This window comes from Bubalus kerabau, chromosome 15 (assembly GCF_029407905.1).
Source record: "Bubalus kerabau isolate K-KA32 ecotype Philippines breed swamp buffalo chromosome 15, PCC_UOA_SB_1v2, whole genome shotgun sequence".
Lineage (NCBI taxonomy): Eukaryota > Metazoa > Chordata > Mammalia > Artiodactyla > Bovidae > Bubalus > Bubalus kerabau.
This window is the reverse complement of record NC_073638.1, coordinates 15,206,148-15,233,566: the sequence shown is the minus strand read 5'-3', so window position 1 is coordinate 15,233,566 and position 27,419 is coordinate 15,206,148. Positions and strand designations below refer to the sequence as shown.

The 27,419-nt window shown below is 37.3% G+C and overlaps 1 protein-coding gene and 1 long non-coding RNA gene across 2 annotated transcripts in view; both read right to left on the bottom strand.

Moving 5' to 3' along the window:
• Positions 1-790: 790 nt before the first annotated feature.
• LOC129628320 (uncharacterized) lies at positions 791-2,725 on the bottom strand. Its single transcript, XR_008702774.1, has 2 exons — positions 1,876-2,725; positions 791-1,637 (listed from the first exon to the last, which is right to left on the bottom strand). It is a non-coding gene; the product is annotated as an uncharacterized LOC129628320 (long non-coding RNA).
• Positions 2,726-3,785: 1,060 nt separating this feature from the next.
• Positions 3,786-27,419, bottom strand: part of SESN3 (sestrin 3) — a 77,254-nt gene continuing 53,620 nt past the window's right edge. The window contains exons 3-10 of the mRNA XM_055547740.1: positions 25,746-25,943; positions 23,559-23,741; positions 20,745-20,981; positions 19,973-20,147; positions 15,024-15,142; positions 14,009-14,199; positions 11,044-11,188; positions 3,786-8,617 (exon numbers count right to left, since the gene is read on the bottom strand). Coding sequence (XP_055403715.1) covers positions 8,531-8,617; positions 11,044-11,188; positions 14,009-14,199; positions 15,024-15,142; positions 19,973-20,147; positions 20,745-20,981; positions 23,559-23,741; positions 25,746-25,943 — 1,335 coding nt within the window. The 3' untranslated portion in view covers positions 3,786-8,530. The remainder of the gene's footprint in view (positions 8,618-11,043; positions 11,189-14,008; positions 14,200-15,023; positions 15,143-19,972; positions 20,148-20,744; positions 20,982-23,558; positions 23,742-25,745; positions 25,944-27,419) is intronic.

The following is a 27,419-nucleotide window of genomic DNA, read 5'->3' as shown; positions in this document are numbered from 1 at the left end:
CTGCCTTTGCTATGAGTTTTCGTGTAATTAGTGAGCTAAGAAAAATAGAAAGTTAGGGCTCTCCTTGGAATACCTTGCACAAAAGACTTTGCACATCCTCTCTAGCTTTCCCAAAGACTACCTTACATTTCTACTTGACAGTCTTACTATCACCTCATTACACGTGTATATACACCCCCGCCTCCGAAACTCTCCTTCCTAACTCTTTATTTCAATTAGCAACAGCACTATTCTCTGGGTTTTCTCAGGCATCCAATCAGACTCATCACTGTACTGCGTATTTCAAATCCCTTCTTACACATCACCCAATCTCAAGCAACTATCTCAAAAAGGCAATTATCTCCCTCAGATTGTGGTACAGAAATCATGGACCCTAGAAATCAAGTTACTTAAGGTCACAAAGCTTAAGTGGAAAAGAATAAGCTTTGAATTCAAGCTCTGACCCCAGGTTCAATGCCCCTTTCCCTATTCTACCTTACTATTTTTGGTTAGTAAGAGATAATAGTGAAATTAATTTTCCTATTGCTGAGATCACAACGGACAATTTCAAAGTAATAATAACTCTATATTTTGCACAATTTACACTATTCCATTAATGCAATATTAAGTGGTTGTAATAAATGTCACAAGAAAACTGTGGGTCAGGAAGAAACATGAGGGAAAATGACTCTTAAAACAATGCTGACATCTTTCAGAATGCATATCCAGTAATTAACAAACAAAACCTACATTAGAATGCTTCTTGAATATTCAATTAAATATATATATATATAAAGGCAAATAGTCAGTGTTCAGTTTTGCCAATTTTATTGAACCAATAAAATTCCTACTAATAACAATGAAATAAATTTCTGCAAGTATAAATGTGATACAGTTTAACAAAACCCATTGTTCTGTACCTATAAATAGATTTTTAAAATGTCATAAAAAGTGCAGTTATGAATTGTTAACATGTTAATACACAGTTGCTTTATTTCAAATGTGTTTGCCTTGACTCACCAACAGTTCCTTCTGTAGCTGTTCAAATAATATTACCCATCCCTCCAAAAAACAAAAAGAGGCATTAAAGCACTAGAATATTACATATAAACTGATCCATTGAGGTCAGCTTTAGTCAGAATTGTAAAATCAGCAACATAAGAGAAATAAAACCTAGTTATACATACAAAAAGCTTTCATGGGTTCTATACTCGTCTTAACTGCTGACTCATGTGGAGGGCATAATAGTTGAAAAGGCTTATATGGTTAACTAACTTAGACTACATCTACAGCAGGGTCTGATTTGCCAGAACAAGTTTAAAGTGGCTGTTTATCAAGTTTGTTGTCTTCAGAATTGAAGCTATAAATGTAAGATCACCATTTGACACTGAAAATTGTGTGAATCCTAAATTGCATCAATGATCTATTTGATAAAAGCTTATTCTAATTGAAAACCTTATATAGTAAGAGACTGATAGATATATAGCAGTCTTAAAGATCACGTCATCCGCCTCACATTAGTCCAAAGTCACGTGCTTCGTAAAAAAGAAAAAAATTACAGTAACAAAGCACAGGACTACAAAGGCAAAACATCACAGCTTCTGATTACATGGAATAAAAAGTACCAAGAAACGCAAAAAGATAATTCTGTATTAATACTGATGAATTAAAGAACTATAACAGACATTTCACAGCATGCTACATATATCGCTCACAACTTAAGGATAAAATGATGTCTAAAATTGAAAGATAAGAAGTTGGCAATCTGATTTCATGTGCAATTCAGCTACAAAGTCTTAATATATACATTCATGATGTAGCTGCCCTGCAAAATCAGGTTCTTTTTAAAAAAGAGAGATTTCAAGTTCAAATCCTATTTCATAAGCTAAAGGATACATCCAGTTCTTCCATGACCAGGAAAGTTATTTTCAGGGTTGAAGGAGCTAATCCAAGTAGCAAGGCCATGTTCCACGCTGGCCTGACAGGGTTCTGTGTAACCTTGCCCCAACTGTGCATGTGGCTGTTGAGTATTCTATCAGCATGGAGAAGATGCCAAACTGGCTTGTGGTTTGCTTTCTTTGTCTATCTTATCTGATTAAAAAGAGTAGACGTGAAAAGAGAAAAGAGGAAGGGAAAAAATGGTGTTTTCTTTCCAGGGAAGATATATAGATGTAAAGGGAATATCTGCACTAGGTATAGAGTTGGGATGACTTCCCTTGGTGAACAAGGGTAGCATTTAACTCTTTCCCTTTATTTTAGAGAATCAGTAAAATTCAGGAAGGAGAAAACAAGTCTCAACATTACAAAGGAAATTTCTTGGCTACCAACTGATGAATTCCCTTGATCCTACTTTTTGATCCTTCCTTATCAGATTTGGGAATCAGTCGACAACTTGTAAAGACTGATTAACTTAAGAAGGAGATGTATAATCAGTTTCATTCAGTAGGTGTCATAATGCATAAACTTAAGCTAATCAGGATTGATAAACAATACTTTAGCATTAAAGACTAGAGAGCCTCTCTCCTTTTGATTTTTTTATGAAGTTAAACTGAGGAATGCAAAATAGACTGCTTTAGCAAATTTATATACCCAAAATTACATTTATCATAGTTAGACTTACTAACATTTGATGTTGTACTATGAGCTGTAAAATACGGTGTTTGTTCTAATGGCCATTCTATAGTATGAATTTCATTACTTCAAAGATTTCCACAAGCATTGAGAAGAATCAGGTATTCATCCCCCAACCTGTCCCCCCCGCCCCCCCCACCACCCTCATATTCCTTCTTTTTCAACTCTGGACCTCACGGTGGTGCACTCATAATTAATTTAAAGCTAGAAGGAACATTTTATAACATAGGATTTAAGAAAAACTATTCCTTCAGGCTCTACTTATTCAAGTCTCATTTCTTAACTAGGCATATATTCATTCCTGGGCCCTTAAAGGTATTTACTGGACTGTTTTCGAGTTGGGGTGTTCACAAATGGGCATGGAAGGCGCCCGATACCACCACAGATCATAATATTTTAATCTGTACTTTCAAACAGGGTGGGGTTTGTCTTCAGGTCAAACAACTGTCTACAGATGAACACATCCCCCGTTAGAAACCTGACAGCATTCGTCTATGGACCGCGCTAAGCAGGCACTGGCCAGACCGGAAGTGCTGTGGCTTCTTCCCCTTCTGTGCGCTCCCTGTTCCTGGATGATACTGCCAGGATATCCTGGAAGTACGCCAGGGGAATAAGGACTATGAAGGAAGTGCATTCCCTTTTCATCTCACAGCTCATTTTCCCCAGCGACAAACAGGGTAGGAACAGGGGCTCCAAGCTTAGTCCAATGAGGGAAGCTTGATCAAATCCTTAGGTAGCCAATTTTGTGGTATTTTATCTATATTATAAATCCAGTGGGCTTCTGTGATCCAATGGGACTACCTAAACGCCGTTTATCGTATGTCCTTCTATTGGAAATACGTTTCAAGGCCCAAATGACACCCATGTCTATGCCAGAAATTTCCTGTTCCACTGATTGGTTACAGATTAGTCTGGACTGCTGGAGAATTTTCACTTTACATTCAAATAACGTGGACTAATGCAGGTATTTACTACCTAATATAGATCCAGGTTAGGATGGCATTTCAATCACTTTAAAATCCTGCTAAATGCTAAATTCTGCATGGTAGAAATAGTTCGATTTCTTATCATGTATAAATATAAAGATTCCTACTTTGATAGAAGGCAAAACTCTTCTATGATTTATTTAAAATATGGAAGTAGTACTTCTGAACAACAGAGAGTGAATCCATGAAAATGGTTGGATACTCTGAGTTTATAGGCTCTTTGGGGATGAGGTAGAGGAGAGCAAGATATTCTGGCAGCTGGGAAAGGGCAGAACAGTATGGGATGGACACAATCACACGTGGTGCTACATAATTTCCGGTAGGGGATCGAGGGCAAAGGTGAGCCAAAATATACCTAGATGATTGAGGGATTTGAAGGGAGTTGGGACAAGTTGTATTCCTCATGAATGGAGAAAAAGTAACTGGGAAAAGTAAATGCTGGTGATGATCAGCAGGTGGCTGGTGATGTCTGGTTTGTGAAACGGCGTTCACACCAAGATGGGCCGAGGGGAGGGGAGGAGAGTGAGCATGGTTGAGGCTGAGGCACTTGGGAGGAAGAATAAGCAGGCAGGAAAGGGTGGGCTGAATGTAGGCAGGAGCTCCCCCAACAGGAAGGGCTCCTTCAGACCGGGTGTGTGATGCTGAGGGCAGCCACGCTAGTAGAGTTATGGTCCATGTGTTCTTTGAAAAACTCTTCCTTCCTCACAGGGCTCTGCCTCGACAGGTACCTCTACCCCTGCGATCCATTTCACTCCAGCTGTTTTTGTTCTAGGTCTCACCTGAGCAGACACTACTGATGAAGCCAAATTAGCATGGAAGTAAGTTCCACATGGAGGGGGCACTGAAGTTCTGTTGACTGAGATGAATACATTCATGTTACAGTACTGTTTTAAGGAAAGACTAATTTGATTCTCAGTCTTCAGATGGATATAATCGGGAAACAGAGTTTATGATGATGGCCACCTAGAATAGGTTCTGACTATGAAATTAGGTAATTTAAAACTCAGTCTGAATAGAGGAGCCACATATCTTTCAGTTTCCTGTTAAATTATACTATTAGCAAATTTCATATACTATTTATATAACATTATAGTTGCATAATTTTCACTCCATGCAAGACCATCTATTTGCATAAAAGAAGAAAAAGTCCCCCTAGATAAAGAGTTTAAGGTCTTGCTTTCCAGAGGAATGATTTAGAATTGTCTTTAAAATACAACATAAAAAAAAAATGAAAACCTCATTTTACTAGCACAGTGCAAATAATTTTCATAACATGCACTGAAATTTATTTTTTTCCCTGATGAACTGCCCTTAGAGTTTAAAAGAATCTTACCACCATATAGGCATGTACTCTGCACAAAAATGGTGAACTATTTTTAAGTACACATTTTTAACTGCTGGTTGATAATTTCATTTTGCTGTAGCATAAAAATTTAATATTTTGGATTTAAAAACTCTGTAAGGTGGGAAAAAAGTTGCTTAGGAATAATGTTAACTAGGTTTTAGAAGCATTTGAAATCTTTAAGGGACTTTATAGCACAATTAAAATAGGGGCTCTGGTTCAAATATGATTTTGATATAGAGCTGACATTGAGAGTTCTATTCTAAGACAGTCTTGTGTTGTTATTATTTGGGTTTAAAGCTATAATTACAAGCCAAGACCATGCCCCAGGTTCCACATTAGCCATTTTTTAGTTAAAAGGTACCCCAAATGGGACAAAGGTTCTTCCTGAGACTGAGACAATATCCTTAGCTCAAAAAGGTGAAGAAAGTTACAAGTTGTCCCATCTCAAAAGCCTGCTTTCCTCTAATTATCACGAGTCCATCTGAGGAAGCCGAATCCGAAGGATTTAAGGAGGTACCTGTCTAGCCACTCCCATAGTCAAGGGACTGGGTTCACCATTTACTTTCAGAGAGAAGAGTATTTGGATTTTCTTAAGGTGATCCGAGAAAACTGAGCATTCTAACTCTAGTGGGAAAACTCGAAATTCGAAAGTAAACAGAGAACCATTTCAAGCATATACATCAATGGATTATCAGACTAATTTGAAAATAATAAGCAACGGAGTTAGAGACTTCACATGTGCTTTTTGTTTTTTTTCACGTACATGTGCACATCTCAGTTTGGCACAATGTGAGCCCAAGGGGTAGGTTAGCAGATCGTATAGTCACATCATGACACCAATTGAACCAGAGAGCTCTTTTAAAAAATATCACATTTTAATATAAAAAGCTATACTATAAATTACTACATAGTAAATTCAATACTCTGAAAAAATACCACCCTGGAAAACCGCATCAGAATTTCAAGTTTGCAGCAGCTGAAGTTCACAGCAAACTCGCTGTACAAACGGTATTCACAACCTAGAAGGCTGTGCAGGCTGCATCTTGGCAGGTGCTTTGGCACCTCCAAAGTCAATTTTTCTAGGCTGATTCAGTGAGGTTCATAAATATCTTATTTTTGTTTATAGTTCCAAGTCAACTGATTTTCCTGATTAGTGATAAGATACATCTATGCTAAGCTAAAAAGAAACTTTGCTAGGAAAGAGATCTAGTAAAGGCACTAATAATATTCCCATAACCCAAACTTCAACTACTTACATTTCTGGGGTGGGAAATGCAAAAACAGAAACTAAGTGGCCATTTTAGTTACTTAAACCTTGTTTCCTCTTTTGGTTTAAAGCTCTTATGATGTTCTATGAGAATTTTTCCTCCTTTTCAATATATAAATTATTTTTCAACCTCTAATACAGGTCACCTGCACAAAAACAAAGGGATATTAGCTGAAAGAATTCTAGTTAAAAAAAACAAAATGTCAAGAGTAAAGGGTATCCTCAACTTGAAAGTTTTAAAATTAGGGAAGTCAAATGGACATGCATGTTGTCATTCGTATTTTGCCATTCCCCTAAATACTTTCTTTGTAGTTAGTACCTATCTATATAATGTGATATGGAATAACATCAACATATGGTATATGCAATAAACAAAACAGACTCGATCTGGCATGAGTTCTTTGAATAATCTTTTTAAATAAACCACCCTGTCTTTAAAAATATTAGCAGTTTTTTTCCTCACATGGAAGATTTCAAACAAGATCCTGGAATCTAAAAATGCAGAACTACCTTATATTCATAGGTGTACAGTCATCTTTCTATTTTCTTACCTAGAACAAAGCCTAACAGAAAGCAACCTAATGGATTGTACCAGAAAAGAATGATAAATGGAAGGGGAAAATGACTGATGAGAACACTAGCCCACAATTCTTTCATGAGAGGAAAGAAAAAGTTAAGTCCTAGATTACAAGTCTAAAATGTGATCTTTGTGGGAATGCTAACGGAAAAATTTATCTTCTTTACTGTGAAAAAAATGGATTTTTTTTTTAAAAAATTAGCATGTTTGTGTAAAATTCAAGTCACTCTTAGTTAACCAAAAAGTGTTTAAGCAGTGCAGTCGTGTCCTACCGGATAGCTGTGAGCATCTCTTTAGGCACTTCACTGGTTCATTAACATAATACAAATTAAAGCTATAAATGTACAGCATTGTGCTCTGTGAAGATAGTCTAATCAAGCAACATAAACCAATGCAAAAATGTGACTTTGGGGATGCTTTTTCCTCCCGTAAGACTTGAGATCTTTTTTAAACCAGTTGTCCAAAGAGATTGTTCTGGGAATGGGGATGCTTTGGCATTGTAAAAGGAACATTGTTCAACCCCAGGAAGGCAAAAGCCTGGTGCGATAAAGAAATCTGAACTAAATTTCTTTATAGCTCTGTGGTAAAAGGACACTTCTGCAGTGACATACATAATAGGGGGAAAGTTTGTTGAGTCTTTTTCTCTCTCTCTCTTTTTTTTACATATTGCACTCTTGGGTTGTTGTTGTTCAATCACATTAATGCATAGAAACACAATTTTTACCTTTGAATAATCAACTGTTTAACCTATCATAAGAAAAACCATGGAAAGTAAGTTCTAGAAGCCTAACAGGAAAAAAATATAGGCATATTAACCTTCCTCTGCTTACTGTAATATAGAAAACACTATGAGAAAATAAAAATGTGCAAAGAAAATTTTTGGTCAGTCTTGTGTGGGTACATGTTTATATGTGCCAACTAAATGAACTGTAAGCAGTCCTGTGAGCACTGATTACTCTGATGACTGAGGATTACTGTCAGTGATAGAAAGGAGTGTGCATAATTCCACTTTGAATATATACATCTGATATGGAAAATGGAAGCTTCTGTTTCAGAAGAGAAAGAAACTAGCTGAATTTGGCATTTCAGTAGCATGCTATAGAATTCATCATGATCAATTTCACATTAAATTATGGACGATGGCTGTATCACATTTCATGTTATCGCCAATAGCAGTAAAAAAACAAACAAATAAAAAAAAATAAACAGTGCCTGACAAATAAACTCCTGGAGACACAGATGCGTGTCCTGTGAGCAGCTTAGTCCAACAGCGCATGCTTTTCCTCCACCAGGTGTAGGACACAACCTTAAAGTTCTAGAATGGCCAGAGGAGGTCATTCATTGCTGAATTCCGATATCTGAAAAACAATTGCTCGAGCAGATTGTAAGCGCTTTTCCTTATTAAAAGAAAAAAAAGGAAAGAACAAAAATACACATACAAACCCCAAAGCACTGAAGTTAAGCATTAACAAACCAGGTTCATGATTTATGATCAGTATCCGAAAACCCAACTACAAACAATGCCAAGTAGTGCTCCTCAGTATTATTTTTGCAATTGTTAGTCATGTTAAGCATCAAGGAAAAGAAAACACATCATTGCACATTACAGCCGCCCCCAAAAAACGGCTAAAACTTTGACACTAGAGAATTGAATAATGTTTGATGCTACATCACAAACAGCTTCTGATGTATATCCTATGTGAAAAGGTCTTTACACATATATGATATCTTCCCTGGGTGATGCTTCAGGTCAAATGCCGAGTTATGGCACGAAGAGCATAGAGAAGCTCAGCTTGCATCCGTGCTTCCATTAGAAGTAAATTGACATGAACCTAGAAATCAAAGTGTTACCGATTTAGTGCCCATTATAAACAACTGAAAAAACTTTAATTTATTTCATATAATCAGACATTCACAAATGTATTCTAACATTAGATATTATACTTTCACCAGTTTTATAGACACACATACAAACACACATGCCTGTGCGTGTTTATGTGTGCACATGATGTAAGACTCATAAGAAAACTGTTCATTAAAAAAATGTGAGCAGTAAAAATGACCCCTAGAATCTTAAAAAGTCCAGTAATTTTCTTAGGAGAGCTGTAAAGCCAGACAATCCTTTGGGTTATAAAACAAAAATAATTTTTGCAAATTACAGTTCTCCTACAAAAAATACTTTCTTCCAGATGTAAAATTTTATATGGCTGAAAATCAGCCTGTACTTATTCCTTAGAAAGTTCTTAAAAACATTTTTTACTATTTACAGGCATACCTCATTTTATTGAGCTTTTGCTTTAACGCACCACATAGACACTGCTTTTCTTTCTTTTTTCACAAACTGACGAAGGTTTGTGGCAACCCTGCATTGAGCAAGTCTATTGGCGTCGTTTTCCCAACAGCATTTGCTCACTCCTTTGTCACATCTGGTAATCCTCACAACATTTCAAACCCTCCACCACAAAAAAGATTATGACACTGAAGGATCAAATGGTGGTTAGCATTTTTTTATCAATAAACTATTTTTTAATTAAGGTACACATACTGTTTTGTTTTTAAAGACATGATGCTTTATACACTTAATAGGCTACAATGTATTATATATATATTTTTTTTTTTTAAATTTTATTTTATTTTTAAACTTTACATAACTGTATTAGATTTGCCAAATATCAAAATGAATCCACCACAGGTATACATGTGTTCCCCATCCTGAACCCTCTTCCCTCCTCCCTCCCAATAGGCTACAATGTATTATAAACTCAACTTTTACATGCACTGGGAAACCAAAAGTTCATGTGTCTTGCTTTATTGTGATATTAACTTTGCTGCAGTGGTCTAGAACCAAACCCAGAATATCTTTGAGGTATGCCTGTACATGGGAGAAACCAAGGTGAAAATCTGAAGCTTAAAGCAATCTGAAATTAGTATCTGGTAATTTACTGAGTGGTGGCTAAATTTTGGTTCTGTGTTTTGTCCAATGTGGAGTATAAAGTAAAAGTTTAGCATTGGGCTTTGAAGCACTGGATCTGACCCTGATGCCGGGAGATTGAGGGCAAGAGAAGGGGGCGCCAGAATATGAGATGGTCAGATGGTATCACTGACTCAAAGGACATGAATGTGAGCAAACTCCAGGAAATAGTGAAGGACAGGGAAGCCTGGAGTGCCGCAGTCCATGGGGTCGAAAAGAGTCAGACACGATTAAGGGATTGAACAACTTAGATATGCTTAGCTTGCCTACAGTCTTTCATATACAGCTGTGAACAAGCACCTGGGGGAATTTTTGAGGGGGATTCATCTCACCTGACAGGTTAAAATAAGCACCCCCCCAAAAAAATAAGCACCCACATATCTTCAAAAGCTTTTACAAAGAAGTATGATATATTTAAATTATTTTGATATCTTTCTACAGGTTAGATATATCATTGGATCTATTCTCTTGATGAGTAAGGAGAATTTCTAGATACCACTGAGCAAAGGGAGAAACTGTAATACAAACTTGTAAGTAGAGCATACAGATCTATCAAGGAGAGATGCTGGAGGTAAATGGATGTTTATCTGATGTGTGATTGGCTCTAAGACTTCAAGAAAGACTGCTAGGGATCGAGGTCATAACATTCTCTATCAAAGTCATATAGTTAATTAGTGAATATTAGGACTCTAAAAAGGTTTTCTAACTCTCAAGCTTAGGAACTGTGGTATAAATGGAAGATTCTTGGATTTAAAGGTCAATAGACTCATGATTTAAGGCCATACTTATACTATACCATTATAATGGTCATTTATTAGGTCTTAAATAATGTTTCCTATATATTGATATTTCAATCCAAAAAATTCCTCATATAATAATATACTTGGCTCAAAGGTCTGCATTATATTGTCAAATCACTAAATTACCAAATTGGAATGAGAACTATTGTTCTGATAGGTTAACTGTAAAATGGCTAGAATGAAAAAATTCTCTAAATGGATATGTCTTCTGAGCCAAGATCCAATTTTCAGATCCAGTCTTTCAAAGGCCAATGCTAAGCTTTTACTTTATACACCACACTGGGCAAAACACATAACCAAAATTTAGTCACCATTCAATAAATTTGAATTTTAAAACATTGTAAAAAAAAAAAAACAAACTGATGGCCAAATGATGCTACTTCCAACTTCTCTGATGGTGCTGATTTATTACTATTTTCACATTTAATTTTTCATAATCATTACTCCTTATGTGGAATATATGTCTATGTTAAGTCATGAAACACACCTTTTCTGAGTGTTTGAACTGACGCCAGTAACTATCATACATGCGCTTGGTAGTCCTCTCAGGATAGCAGGTCACTGTCTTAATGTAAACCTTCAGGCTTCGTTCAAGTAATTGATTAACTTCTCCATAATCATAGTCATCATACCTAGAAGCAATATGATGACAAGCTTTAGGATGGCAGAATCAACATTTCTGATTTCTAAAGTTATACCAAGACACAACAATTATCTAGTAATTAAATACCAAAAGCTCATTCATTAACTCCTTTAAATAATAAATGTTTGAGTGCCTACTATAAGCCATGTAGTTTCCATGTACTCCTTCAGGCACTGATGAAGCACAAATGAACAAAATAGACACAAAGCCCTAGTCTCATGGAATTTGAATTCTATTGGAGAAAAAAGAAAAATGAAAAAGAACACCATATAATGTATCAGATGGTGACAACTGCTATGGAGATAAAATACAGCTGGGCTGGGAGGAGAGTTGTGATTTTAGGTAGAGTGGGCAGGAAGGCTTCTCTGAGACTGACATCTAAGCTAATACTGGGAGGAGGAGGAGCAAGTGTGAAACCCTAAGGTAGGAGTCTAGGGTCTTAGTGAAAGTGAAAGTCGCCCAGTCATGTCCACCTCTTTGTGGCCCCATGAACTGTATCCTGCCAGGCTCCTCTGTCCCTGGAATTCTCAAGACAAGAATATTGGAGTGTGTAGCCATTCCCTTTCTCCAGGGGATCTTCCCGACCCAGGGATCAAACCCAGGTCTCCTGCTTGGCAGGCAGATTCTTTACTGTCTGAGACACCAGGAAGTCCCTAGTGTCTCAAGGAAGAGGGAATAATCTATTATGTCTGATGCTACTGAGTAGGCAAAGAAGATACCACGGAGAACTGGTCGAGGCAAGGAGCTATGGAGAGGTGAAGGGCAACCTTAGAAAGAGTAGTTTTGTAGTTCTGCTGCTGTGCAGGAGTAAAAGCCTGACACTGCAGTCAGTTCACAAGAGAACAGGGGATAAGAAAATGGTGACAGTAGATATACAAAATGTTTTCAAAGGGATCTGCTGTGCATGGGAGCAGAAGTGTGAGGCAACAGTCAGAGGGAAATGAAGGATGAAGAAAGGATTTCTTTTTTTGAGATGATGAGAGAAATAAAGGCATGTTTACATATTGATGGGAAAGATTCAATTAAGAGAGTAAAGCTAATTATGCAGGAGAGAGAAGGGAGAATTGCCAGAAGAGGGATCTTTAGATGAGAGGAGATGGGATTCTGTGCCCTAGTGCATAGGAGTGTAGATAGTTCATTCATAAGATGAGAGAATAACAGTGTAAACGGGCACAGAAATAGCTATGAGAGTAAATGTAGTGGTGGGAGCTTGTGGGCTTTTTCTTCTGTATTTTTGGTTTATTTTTAATCCAAACATAATACTTAGTTAAAAAAAAACAAACTCTGGGATTTTACATAAGCTTTATTTAGTAGCACCCAGCAGAGAAATATCACCAATTTATTGCCTTAAATATAATATTATTTTGAATATAATATTAATTTATAACATGTATTGAATTAAAATCTATTACTGTTTATTTTTCTTAATTAGGTTGGTATATTAAATTTTAAAATGTGATGATTCTTTCTAGAATAGTAAATGGGCAATAGCGAAGCTACTATTTACCATCATAATAGTATCTTTTAGGTAGAATATTTCATATTAGTTGACTTTTCCAGGAAATTTGGGATTTTTTTTTTAAGTCAAAGTTACAGAAACCACTTTGCTTAACAAATAGAATTCTAATTCCGTTCCATAAGGGCTTTGTGATACTATATCAGAAAGGATACAGTACAGAGTCAATTGAATGTATTCATAACTGGGGATTTTCTCTTTTGGCAGATCTATCTCCATAGACGTCTTCAAAACCCAGCTCAAAAAGGATGTTCTCCAAGAAGAGCTTTCCTGATTACACCATTCAGTCTTATTCACTCCTTCACTCTCAGTCCTCTCAATTCAAACTTTCTAAATTTAGGTGCCACTAATTTATTCTGACTTACAGTTTCATTTCAGTATTCTTACATGAGCTTATGTAAGTTTTATGAAGGCAGACTCTTATCTTAGTTTCATTTATACCCAAATTATACCATACCTTCAAAAACCAACCAACCAACCAGCACTTGCTATAGTTATCTAAGAGGGTATCATGGGCTTCTCCTGTGGCTCAGCAGTAAAGAATCTGCCTGCAATGCAGGAGATACAGGAGAAATGGGTTTGATCCCTGGGTCAGGAAGATTCCCTGGATGAGGGCATGGCATCCCACTCCAGTATTCTTGCCTGGAGAATCCCAGGGACAGAGGAGCCTGGCAGCCTGTAGTCCATGCGGTCGCACGGAGTCAGAAAACGACTGGAGCGACTGAGTACGCCTGCACAATGGCATATCATCTATACTTCTGAAAGGTTCAGTTCTTCCAGGAGGGATTCTCAAATGGAGAGTTTTACTACTGTCCCCAATGATTTCTGATGTTTTTTCCCTCCTTAGTAAGATTTTACTACTGTATTATATGTGCATATTAAGACTTTTAAACAAAGACAAATGCTCTTCTAGAAAATAGAGTTAATTTTTTATAGTCAGGAGTCTGCATGTAATTTTCTCCCCAGAAGTATATACTCTTTAACAGGAAAAAGGTAAGACTCCTGTCAGAATTTTCATTTAGAAACATGTACAACTGTCTCTATATGGCTTTCCAGGCGGCGCTAGTAGTGAAGAACCTGCCTGCCAATGCAGGAGACATTAGAGACACGGGTTTTATCCCTGGGTTGGGAAGATCCCCAGGAAAAGGGAATGGTAACCCACTCCAGTATTCTTGCCAGAAGAATCCCATGGACAGAAGAACCTGGAGGGCTACAGTCCTTGGGGTCTCAAAGAGTTGGACACGACTGAAACAACTTAGCACACACACACAACTGTCTCTATGATGACCATACCTGATTCCAAACATACAGTGAACGTAGTTAAATAAAGCTCTGCGCAGCATGGTTGTGTCAACATCCTCATGGGTGGCCATAGTGTTATAGGTGAGATTGTAGACCATGCGGAACTTCTCGTCAAGAAGATGTCCAATATCAGAGTAAAGTCTGTTCACCAGGGAGAACCCGTGATTTTCCCAGGTATAGTCCTAAAAGAATAAAATGTATCAAAAATGGTCACTCTCCATTTAAAGTCTATGTTTTTGTGAAGTATAACCACTGAAGCAAGTGGAGATATTTCAAAGTCTGTAATCCTTTCACGGATTCTAAGTTTGTCACTTTACCAAGATTGCTTTACCAACACATCAGTTTGTAGACGGGAGGGCCGTGCTGTTTCCTCACTGGGTCCAGGATGAGGGACATTGGTGATAAACTCTGGCTACTTCCCACGGTCATGTACTATGCAAACTACACTCTCATCTGGAAGAACCCTAGAAGGCCCTGGAATAGTCCTACATGACTAAACCTACTCAGTGACACGGGTGGCTAGCAGATCATCTGAAACAAGCACAGAGGAGTCTGTCTTTGATCTCGCCTGCACTGTCTTTATGAACCACATCACTACGGTGGCTCTTATCTAGGGATGGGGAACAGGTGGCCCTTCAGCCCATAATTATAGACATATGGCCTTTCTATAAAAATGCGTTATTATAAATGTGAACATGTCACTCAGTTTCCTCCCTGCTTCTCTCCAAAACATGAACATGATACTACTACCATGCAATAATGCAAGTAACCACATAAAGCAGTTGCCTTTGCCTTCTTGGGGTTGGAGGTAGAGGGGATGCTGAAATACTAATCCATCAACTGGGACATCAAATTAGACAAGGCTGAAAAGTAGGTTAAATAAAGATATTTATAGATTCTATCAAAATGATCTATTAGTTTCTATGGGAGTCAACTTATTCAAAATTTCACAGTTAAAGTAACAGTATCTCTTCTCCAATTTCTCTGAATTAAAGGCGTCTCATACCTGAGCTCGGAATGTTGGCAAATGTTCCTCCCCTCGTCTGGCAAAGTCTTCATATCCAAAACCAGGGTCTTCAATATATCGGGAGACATCAGATGTTATAATCATGTCATCCTCAAAATCTAAGGACAATAATGAACAATTTGGTGTTAAGGAAACTGTACAGAGTTAGAACAATTAATTAATTGTACTTTCTTCCAATTTTTTACTATAGCTTTTCCAAGGATTTCCATAGTGACAATATTGACTACATGCCTTACATTCACATAAAATACCTTTTGCTCAAGTTTTGAATACAATTTCATTACTAAATGCTGGCAACTGTAACATTTAGCTGTAGCTATTCAGGCAAAAAATTGACTAAATTAAAATATCTAAATATTAGTTTAGTCAAAAAGTTCACTTGGAATTTTCTGTAAGATGTTACAGAAAAATGTAAATGAACTTTTTGGCCTACCCAATACAAACATTTTTTTCCTAAATTTACCTTAAGAAGTTAAAATTTTTTTAAAAAGGAGTTAAAATTAATATTCTGACAAATCTAAAACTTTAATTTTAATTCTATTTAAACAAATATTTCAAACTCTGGACTCAAAGGAAATGGTACTTTGCATATTATCCACATTCTTCTGCTCCTAGGAGATGGATACAAATAAAATACAGAAAATACTATGTTACAGTAATGGAACATCATTCTAATTTGAAAAGCAAAAAACTAATAAATGTTAGTCAACTCTGTTACCAAGCTATAGAATAGTACCCTTGTAGAAAACTTCAAACATTTTCTTCAAAAGACTTGAAAAACTATTCTTAGAATCTCTAAATGGAATCTGAAATGCTTTATCATACTGATCAAACCAAGATACTTGTTATAGGGAAAAATAAGTTTCTATTTCCATTTTAAAACACGGTAAGTCTACAAAAATAACTCAGCCACATACTGAGTCATTTTTCTCTTATCTTCGTGTGACCAGCAAATTCAGTACTGGGAATGGTGAAGAGTAAAGAATGAAACAATTTATTTCCTAATTTATAAATGATGTAGCCTCTTGTTAAAATCAGAATATAACTTTCCACCAAGGTCTAAGACTTGCTTAGTAAATTCAAAATTCACTTTAGAAGGCAAAAGTTCTTGCTCAAGCATCCAAGAAGAGAAAGACTGACATTCTAAAATATACTTTCAATAATAAGAAAAGGGCTTCCCCAGTGGCTCAGTGGTGAAGAATCTGCCTGCCAATGAAGGAGGTACAGGTTCGATCCCCAGTCTAAGGGGATCCCACATGACACGGAGCAACTGAGCCTGTGTATCTCAACTACTGAGCCTGTGCTCTAAAGACAGTGCTGCAATTACTAACGCCCGTGTGCCTAGAGCCCATGTTCTACAACAAGAAAAGCCACAGAAATGAAAAGTCTGAACACGGCAACTAGAGAGTAGCACTATTACAATAGCCAGGACATGGAAGCAACTTAGATGTCCATCAACAGACGCTTAGGCAAAGAAGTTGTAGTACATATATACAATGGAATATTACTCAGCCATAAAGGAACAAATTTGAGACAGTGATAGTAAGATGGATGAATCTTTAAAACATTTTAAAAAGAGAGTAGCCCCCACTCACCACAACTAGAGAAAAAGCCTGTGTAGCAATGAAGACCCAGTACAGTCAAAAATAAATAAACAAAAAATTAAAAGAAATAAAACATTTATGTCCTTCAAGCTCTAGTTGTCTTGCTGCTGCTGCTGCTGCTAAGTTGCTTCAGTCGTGTCCGACTCTGTGCGACCCCATAGATGGCAGCCCACCAGGCTCCCCCATCCTGGGATTCTTCAGGCAAAAATACTGGAGTGGGTTGCCATTTCCTTCTCCAATGCATGGAAGTGAAAAGTGAAAGGGAAGTCGCTCAGTCATGTCCGACTCTTAGCGACCCCATGGATTGCAGCCTACCAGGCTCCTCTGTCCATGGGATTTTCCAGGCAAGAGTACTGGAGTGGGGTGCCATTGCCTTCTCTCTAGTTGTCTTAGACAAGCTTTAAAAAATCAATGTCTAGGGAATTTCCTGGTGGTCCATTGGTTAGGACTCTGAGCTTCCACTGCAGGGCACCTGAGTTCAATCCCTGGTCAGGGAACTAAGGGCTTACAAGCTGCCCAGCATAGCCAAAAAAAGATAAATAAATAAATACTGTCTGTGCCATCTTTCACTGCCATTCAGCTCCAAATATTTTCTAATTTCCACTGCAACTTTTTATTTCCCTATGAACTATTTAGAAGTATACTGTTTCATTTCTAAACATCTGAGAAACTTCTAGTTATTCCTTACTGATTTCTAGCTTACTTCTGTTATAGTCAAAAGTTATACCCTGTAAAGTTTAAATCTCTTAAAATTTGCTGATATTTGCTTCATTAACAATATATGGTTGATATTGGTAAATTTTCTATGTGCACTTGAAAATAATGGTACAGGTTGCAGTTTGGGATATAGTGTTTTATTTATGTCAGGTAAAGTATGCTAAATAAGTTTACTCTCTTTTTCTGGATTTTGTGTCCACTTATAGTTATAAAGAGATGTATATTAGAATTTTTCACCCCATGTGACCCCATGGACTGTAGCTGCCAGGCTCCTCTGTCCATGGGATTTCCCAGGCAAGAATATTGGAGTGGGTTGCCATTTCCTTCTCCAGGGGATCTTCCTAATCCAGGAAAAGAACCTCCATCTCTTGCATTGCAGGTGGGTTCTTTACCACTGAGCCACCAGGCAAACTCAAGTTTTTCACACTTACAAAAATTAATGTCTAAAAGTAAATGCATACTATACTAACTTTAATACAATGTTTGCATTTTAAAATATTGGCTTCCCTGGAAGGTTTACCCTACGCTCATTACTTTCCTTTGTCCCACTTGTTTTCTCTAGATGATTTTTTATAAACAACTCTTTTGATTTTAACACCCAAATATATACTGATAACTTCCAAAACTTTATTTCGGGCTTAAAACCCTCTCCTGTTCAACCCTGGCTTTCCAAGTGTGCAGACCAGGAGCATGGGCATTACATGAAGCCATGATTGAAACGTAGCTCCTCAGGTCCTGGCACAGACAGACTGAACACAAAAATCTGCATTTCAACAAGATTCCTCAGTGATTCACATGCATATTAAAGTCTGAGAGGCACCTGTAGCTGTTTCCAGACTGGTGGTTTTGTAGACATCACAAGTCAACATGTCGCAAATATGGCTGGTTACATGATCTTTAAGGCTGGAAAGGTCATCATGATAAGGTCTCTATCTACCTAATCAGCTTCCTGTTCACAATACCAACCTCATGTGTCACATCCTAACAACGCAGAACCAATTGCTCCTGCACCCACCATCCTGTTTCCTCACCACTGTGTGCTGGCTCAGGCAGGTGTGCTATTTACCAACTCCCCCCTCTCCCCCCCAGCCACTGCCTGACTCCCTTGCACTCAAGTCTCTAAGGTTTAGCTCAGAGCCAAGCGGCTAGAGGAGGTCTCTCCCTAGGACCCCTTCTGTGCACATTCCTAACTCTCCAACACTGCTCCATTTACTCCTCACATTCTGCTTCATATTGCATTTCTTTCTCTCCCACTAGCAATGAGAGCCTGCAGAGGGCAGCAATCACGTCTCACTTAGCTTGGAAGCATTACTGCCTACCACCCTGCTGAGACTACGTAGAGTACAATAAATGTCTGAATAGCAAACCAATAACTGAAACGCTTCTTTATATTTGGGATTTCCTGCTGGTCAGAAGTTCTGAGAAATCATTATTAAATATACTCAATTTGGTAGATAAAATCTTTCATAAAAGAAATCGCTGGGGAAATGATAAAAGAGGGATCTTGCTCTTCCTGGTAAAATTTCTGAAAGCTATTGGTCAATGTCATATTTAATATTAACAAACCAGTCACGGCCAAATCAATTACTCTCAGGATTTATGAGACTGACTAACCTTACGACTAGTCATTTTGAAGCCCTCTTTTAAACCTACAGAGCTCTACTTTAAAAATAAATGTTATGTAGATTGATGAGTTGGAAGGGTTTAAGCTTTCAAAGTCTACTGACTCCATGCTATTTTAATAACATGTACTATGTGGTATTTAGTATCTTTTTAAGTTGTAATTGAAAAGTTTCCCTCCTATTTAAAAGTCTCTCAGAGTATTAGGAAAAGAAATATATTTTAAAGACTAAAGCAAAGAAGCCTTTTGATACGGAAAAGCCTAATCAAAAGGCTTTTTTTATACAGGATGAATTTTTTTAATACATTTTTTTAATACAGGATGAATTCCTCCAAATTCAACCTAAGAAAATGACCTAAATAATACATTTTTATATAATTCCAAAGGTTTCTGCAAAGAAATGCAAATACAAGTGCAATGTAACTTTGGTGTAACTTTAGAAATAATCTGGAAAAAAGCAGCATTGTGAGAACAATCCTCCCACATACTCCACACCCACGAAAAAGGAAGAGATATTTCTTACAAATTACATCTATTGAAACAGGATTTTACTTATCATTAAAGAAAAATCACACAAGTAGGATGGATTAAATACTCTTATCTAACTTTATAAGCAGTTGGTCTGCTCTGAATAACATTTTATCCAGGATAAGAGCATGAACTACATACACAGCTGAAGTACCTCTCAATTGGATTTGAAATATATTCAAAGATGCAGCAACACAAGAGGGGAAGCAATAGCATCAGCATCAGGTAGAAGAGAACTAAATGAAAGGAACACGATAGTGGAATCATTCCATTATCCATATGGAAAATACTGAAGGTGGTCTGAGGTGGTCAGTCAGGGTTCTAAGAACAATAGGGACCTTCCCAACCCAGGGATGGAACTGGGTCTTCTGCATTGCAGGCAGATTCTTTATCGTCTGAGCTACCAGGGAAGTCAAAGGCAAAGAGAAAAGGCAAAGATAGTGAAATAGAAAAAGCACCTGAATGAGGAAATGAATGAAAAGTATCTCCAGAGACCACAAAAAGACTTTCTTTCTTCTCCTTCTCAAAGCGAGTGGTCATTTCTTCCTGAGACGCCTCTTCATCTTCCCTTTCTTCTTGAAGCCTTTTCATTCTTTCCATTAAGGCCTCTAGCTCACTTAGAGAATCGACAATCTGGAGCCAGAGAAGATAATATTGGGTGTTATTAATATTAAAAGTTGTTCGGGTAAATGTCTCCATCTCCCAATATCACCTTATGTACAGCGGCACTAGCATAGCCATTAATTTCCTAAGTGGGCTTTCCATTAACTCCAAAGAAAATCATATGGCAAAATCGAACATTTTCAGAGGTACAGTGTTTCTGCTTCAGCTATAAACACAGAAAGTTTATATGAATGGATTTATTTCATCTAGAATTCTACTGGGTTGGCCAAAAAGTTCATTCAGGTTTTCCCATAACAGCTTTCATAAAAATGCAAACAAACTTTTTGGCCAACCCAATACAACAAAATTTGATATATATTAGATTATATTATTACTTGTTTCTAAAACTGGGGCAGCCTTACAAGTCTTATGATTTGTAATTGCTTTAAAAGCCTCCTTAAGACAATTCAGAACTTCAGCAACGGGTTAAATTTTTAGGGTAATAAAAGATTATACAAAATATTTCAAGCATATAATATCCCGTTTAAGCAGATAATTTCTCTGGATGTTGTTAATGTAGCAAGTTTAAAGGCAAAGTAGTAAAGACAAACAGTTAAGAAAACGAACCCCGAAGTTGCTGCCTGTAAGGGATGCATTCTCTATGTTGTTGTCATTAGCGAGATCACACACACAGAAGTTGTTGACTGGTATTAGCCTGAATCCATTGGAGATTTCTGGATCTCTTTCTGGATTGATGCCACTACCAAAAACAAAGCTTGCCAAAGCGTGATAATGAGCCAGTAGGACCACAGCATGTACCAGTTCAGGCAGAGACCAATTATTTTCTCCAGTTTTGACAAGTTTCTGAAATGAGAAAGCCAATCAAGAATAAAAGTGAAAATCATAGAATATTACAAAGCAATTTCAAAAAGTATGGAAAAATGTATAAAATTTCATATTTCCATTTATAGTAATAATACTAAAAATTCCATTTAAACTGTTTCATATATTAAAGATACAGCTTTGGTCAAACAATATTACATTAAACTTATCAAAACTAACAATAGAATTACATTGTAGCTTCTCTGAAATTCCTTATACATATACTGGAGTTTCTGTTTCCAAAGCATTTTTCTATATTATGCTATTTTAATAAGGTATTTTAGAGAATCCAAGAACACTGATGCTAGAAGGGACTTTAAAGTTTCTCTAGCAAGACCACTTATTTGAAGGTTTTAAAGGTACAGACTCTACCTTAAAAATAACATAAATATTTAAATTCAGTAGGTCAACTTTTAATTGTCTTGGATATCGTCTCTGACAGAGGAAGAACCTACAGCAGATGATAGACACTGTAGAAAACTACCTCACATTTGAAGGGACATTTAAAAAAAATCTGCTCTATTTAAAATAGATAACCAACAAGGTCCTACTATACAGCACAGGTAACTCTGCTCAATGTTATGCAGCAGCCTGGATGCAAGGGGAGTTTAAAGGAAAACGCATATGTGTATATGTATGGCTGAGTCCCTTTGCTATCCACCTGAAACTATCACAACAATGTTAACTGGCTATAATCCAATACAAAATAAAAAGTTAAAAAAAAAAATATCAGAGCACTTTTTTTACATGCTATTTTACTGGATCCTCCAGATGAATGGGCTTCCCTGATAGCTCATCTGAAAAGAATCCATCTGCAATGCAGGAGGCCCCAGGTTGGATTCCTGGGTTGGGAAGATCCACTGGAGAAGGGGAAGGCTACCCACTCCAGTATTCTGGCCTGGAGAATTCCACAGACTGTATAGTCCATGGGGTCACAAAGTTGGCCATGACTGAATGACTTTCACTTTCACTTTTTCCAGATGAATGTTGGAATCATAAGTGAAGCCATTAAACACAGTAATCATTACAATTCCAGCTATTAATCCATTCAAGGTTTTCCCCATCAATCTTTATCTAATTAATCTTTCAGTGTGTGTATGGGGATCTGTTCTCCAATCTAAAACTTTCACTTGGCTCACTTCACATCTAAAAACTAAAACCAAAAAACTGCTTTTCTTTACTCTCCATTATTTAACTACATACAAATTTAATACATTACCAAAAGCTCAGGGAGAAAAAAAGGAAAAATCAATCATATTCTACCACTTTTATGTAACTTTTACATATCTTCTTTTTTCAAAGTATAATTAAATAATCAGAGTATACATCCATTTTTCTCTGCTTTTCAAACTTTTTGAAAAATTTGATTTTCATGAGGCTCCACTGTCTTCAATTAATTATTAAGCATGGGCATATTGTAGCCCAGAACTACAGTTACATCTCCTTACACATGTAAATTGCTTCTAAATTTCTTATTTGCTATTATAAATAGCACATTTTTGCTATAGCTTTGTTCATATTTTATAAACAGACCCTAATAGATAATACAAATCTGAGAGTACACAGACTGACAAAAGCTAAGTTTGGTTTAACTGGGCAAATAACTAACAAAATGAGGGGAAAAACTAAACCAAGAACATTTCTAATGCATTGGAAGAAGGGATTTTAAGTACATAAGGCTTCTGCTGATAATCATTTAGCTGATGACTCCTACTAACTGAATAGTGCCAAGCATGGTGCGAAGCATTAATTCAACAACCTCATCCTGGAGGCTTTTAACAGATGCTGCTTTTGAAGGGCAAGTGCTCCAGCCAATCACAGTTCTCTTTCTTATCTAAGTTCTAGTCTCTAGAAGCATGTAAGTATATACACATCAGTTGGCAAATCACTTTTATTTGAAAAATCATTTTTTCAAAATCTTAAAATTATGAAATGTTAGAATTGCAAAGAGTTTAGAACTCATTAGGCATCTCATTTATAGAAGGGTGAACTACCAAGGCCCACAAAAGTTAACTTACTAAAGGTCACATACTTTGTAGTTAAGAGTTAAAGACTAGAACCTATGTATGTTATCCTCCTAATGCATTTTCTTTGTTCTGCCTACTGCTTGAAAATAGAAATCAACTTTTCTTATAGCTATTTGCTAATTACTGATTACTTAAAGAGAAGTGGGCTTTCCTGGTAGCTCAACTGGTTAAGAATCCACCTGCAGTGCAGGAGACCCCTGTTCAATTCCTGGGTGGGGAAGATACACTGGAGAAGGGATAGGCTACCCACTCCAGGATTCTGGCCCAGAGAATCCCACAGACTGTATAGTCCACGGGGTCACAAAGAGTTGGACATGACTGAGTGACTTTCACTTACAGAGAAGTATTCACTTATATTTAACTTAAACCCAATGACTTACATTTTCTACACATTTCAATACACTATTTTTTTTTTTTTCAAATTCCTAACATGCAAGTATTTCAAAGTAAGTCTTAGGCAAAATACTTAACTGAAAATAACTCTAAGAATCATTAGTAAAATTTCTTTCTCCCCTAAAGAAATACTCAGTACCTGAATGTGCTCTTTTGTGATCAGCCAGGGTCGGTGTGCTAACAGCTTGTTTATTTCATTAAGATTTTTCAGTCTTTGTGGTACATATTGCAAACCATTCAACCATTCAGCAATACCTCCTGTCTTTAAAAATTCATCCACATGCATGTTTATTAAGTAAGAACACTGATGTCTAGCTGCAGCCTACAACACAAAGAAAAGATTTGGTGGATAAAACAGTCATGGTACGGTTTTATTCTACAATTACTAGGACAGTCATTATGGACTCCGTGGGAGAGGGAGAGAATGGGGAAATTTGGGAGAATGGCATTGAAACATGTATAATATCATGTATGAAACGAGTCGCCAGTCCAGGTTCGATGCACGACACTGGATGCTTGGGGCTGGTGCACTGGGATGACCCAGAGGGAGGGTATGGGGAGGGAGGAGAGAGGAGGGTTCAGGATGGGGAACACAGGTATACCTGTGTCGGATTCATTTCGATATTTGGCAAAACTAATTCAATATTGTAAAGTTTAAAAATAAAATAAAATAAAAAAAATAAAAAACAAACAAACAAAAAAAGTTCATTTTTATAGCTAATAATTCTTTTCTTAGAGAATGCTCTTCCTAAAACTTTCATCACAATGTTGTCATAGATTCTTGAATTGATACATAAAGCTGACATATAAGTAAATGTCACATGAAGCCAATTACTTCCTCATCCAGAAGTGGTAGGGGTCAATCTAGAACCCATTTTCTATTTATGTGAAGGAAGTATATGTTCATTTCATTATGGTAAGTAAGATCAACTATATTCTATTTAAAACACAATAAAATCTGATTAACTTGTACCAATTCAGAATATATACTAGTTTGAGTATTTTTCTTATTCCCTTTGAGATAACTGTGAATCAGCCTTATCTGTGCCCATCCTCCTATTGAGATGAAACTGAAGCTCACTGACCCTTTCTTTCCTAGGCAAGCCAGAATCAGCCTTGATAAATTGGTAAATCCAAGAAAAACAGACTTTTCACCGCTCGTTTCCTCAGGGCTGCTTCTCAGTTAAATAGTACTGTTTTACTCTGTTTTCCACATCTTATTTCTTTGTCGGTGACCATTCTAAGTTGGCTTTCAGACTTAGTGTCGTCAAAACCTTAAGCTGAGTAATCTTAGTCAAGTTCATCATTTAATAAAACACAGGATGCAGCCCTTTTTTTGTTGTTTAAAACTTCAGTGAGAGCATAAACAAATTAAACTTGATAAAAACTAACTCCTGGCTGGCTTTGATCACTCTGCCAGCCCAGATGTTCCCCTAACTTCTCCAAATATATTGCACTTGCATCTTGTTCTTTTCTCCAGCAACAGTCCAACTGTAGCACTGTTTCTACCTTCTTACTCCTGCTGTCCATCATCCCAATTTCTAATTAACTAGTTAACTAGCTTGCACCAAGTACTAAACTTAGTAGTAGTATAACTTATTTAGGAATTCTTCTCTGACAGAGTCGCCTAGTGCTAATACTTTGCTCTTATTTAGCCAAATTAGTGATATTCTTCATGTACAGAATGACTAAATAAAAAAGTCACAACCAACCTGTTTTATATTAATACTGAAAGAAAACTATCAGGAGTAAAAGGAAAATTTGAGGGACACTAGGAACATTACTTCGGAGAAGGCAATGGCACCCCACTCCAGTACTCTTGCCTGGAAAATCCCATGGACGGAGGAGCCTGGTGGGCTGCAGTCTATGGGGTCGCTGGGAGTCGGATACGACTGAGCGACTTCACTTTCACTTTTCACTTTCATGCATTGGAGAAGGAAATGGCAACCCACTTCCAGTGTTCTTGCCTGGAGAATCCTAGGGACGAGGGAGCCTGATGGGCTGCCGTCTATGGGGTTGCACAGAGTCGGACATGACTGAAGCGACTTAGCAGCAGGAACATTACTTTCGACCCTATAAACATCTTTAATCATGAGATTAAACATGGAAAACTTTACTAATAATTAAATCAGAAACATTCAGTATATTATGTGAGTTACAACATTCAAAATGTAACCAGTGGATTTGGAATCCAAAAGGTCACAAGCTTCTTGAGTTGTTGTTTCCGTGTGATTATACTTAGCTCTGCACCACAAGTAATACCAGCAGGGAGAGGGACTAAATGGGGACCAAGTCACGTGAACACAGGAACCGGAAGTGAGCGTACCATGATGGCGATGTAGTGCCGGTGCGGTAGAGGAAGGGGGCCATCCATGCGCAGCATGTAGAACTGGCTCCTCAGGAAGGACTCCAGGTACTGCGTGTGCAGGCTCATGACCTGGGTGATGTTATCCAAGCGACCGGATGTAGAGTATTCTTCCACAAGAAAGTTAGTACGTTCATCCACTGTGTTTGCCTGGACAACCTTTCAACCAAGAAACACAAAACAAAATCAAGGCTGAGAAGTAAACACACCAGTGGTTTACATGCATTATTCCATGACTGAAGCCGATGAAGGTCCTTTTGACATTAACAGACACTGAAATAATGCAGTTTTTCATACTAGAAACAGAAATGAAAATGAAAGCACCATTCATTTTTGGCTCTGGGACCACAATTTATTAAACAACAAATGTCAAATTATCAAACATTATACACACAGCTATGAAGTTGGAGAAAAGAAGCTTCCATCTGCTTTGCCAGGCACATAAGGCAAAAATTTTCAGGGCCTGCTTGCCTGGCTATTGTCACACTGATTCGTGGGGAGGGAAAGCATTTAGAATTTTCTCTCAAAAATAGCCTATGAACACACTTAATGACTATATCTTAGGACAGACATTTTTCAGTCTGATCCCTTGCTTGTTTTCATTATTCAACATTAAAAAAGCTTTCTGCAGTCTTTTTTGGTGACAAAGAAAAATAGGATAATTTGTAGGAAAGTGTTAATTGAAAAATTAATAGGATACTAGATTCCCATTTTGAGCCTATCATATTAATTACTAGAAACAAGGTAAGTTATTAAAATGGACGTGCAGCATCTGAGAAAATCAAAAGGACTTTTTCAAAAATAGATTATTCACATACAGGTTTATAAACAATGACAGCTTGGGCATCATACCAACAATTGGCTTCTGAAGGTGTTAAGAGCTTATTAGCACCCCATGGAAGGACTTGTTTCAGTGGGAATCAATGAACATCAGATGTGTGTTTCTCAGCTTGGTTCCTTATTTATTGGCATTTTAGAATTAGAGTTCTAGACTTAAGAAGAATTTGTCCCTTATTTTAGATAAGGTAACAGACTCAAGATTAAATTTCAGCTCATACAGCTATTTAATAGCAGAGCCTGGTTTAGAATCTGCTGCTGCTAAGTCGCTTCAGTCGTGTCCGACACTGTGTGACCCCACAGACGGCAGCCCACCAGGCTCCCCCGTCCCTGGGATTCTCCAGGCAAGAACACTGGAGTGGGTTGCCATTTCCTTCTCCAATGCATGAAAGTGAAAAGTGAAAGTGAAGTCGCTCAATCGTGTCCGACTCTTTGTGACCCCATGGACTGCAGCCCACCAGGCTCCTCCAGCCGTGGGATTTTCCAGGCAAGAGTACTGCAGTGGGGTGCCATTGCCTTCTCTGGGTCTAGAATCTAGGTCTCCTCAAATCTAGACTCGTGGTCTTTCTAAAGATCCACACTGCTCTTAAGAAGCTCTGTTTACTTTTCAGGGCTGGCCTCACAATCTCTTCTGAAGATAAGTACAAATTATACAAAGGCACTATTGATTGAGGAAAATTTAATCCCAAAGGAAATGTAATGTTTGAAAAGTGTTAATTGTGAGGAAATGTTAATTACAATTGTGTAAAAAAAAGGCAATTCCACTTTGGCTCACTATAAAACCAAATTATTTCCATT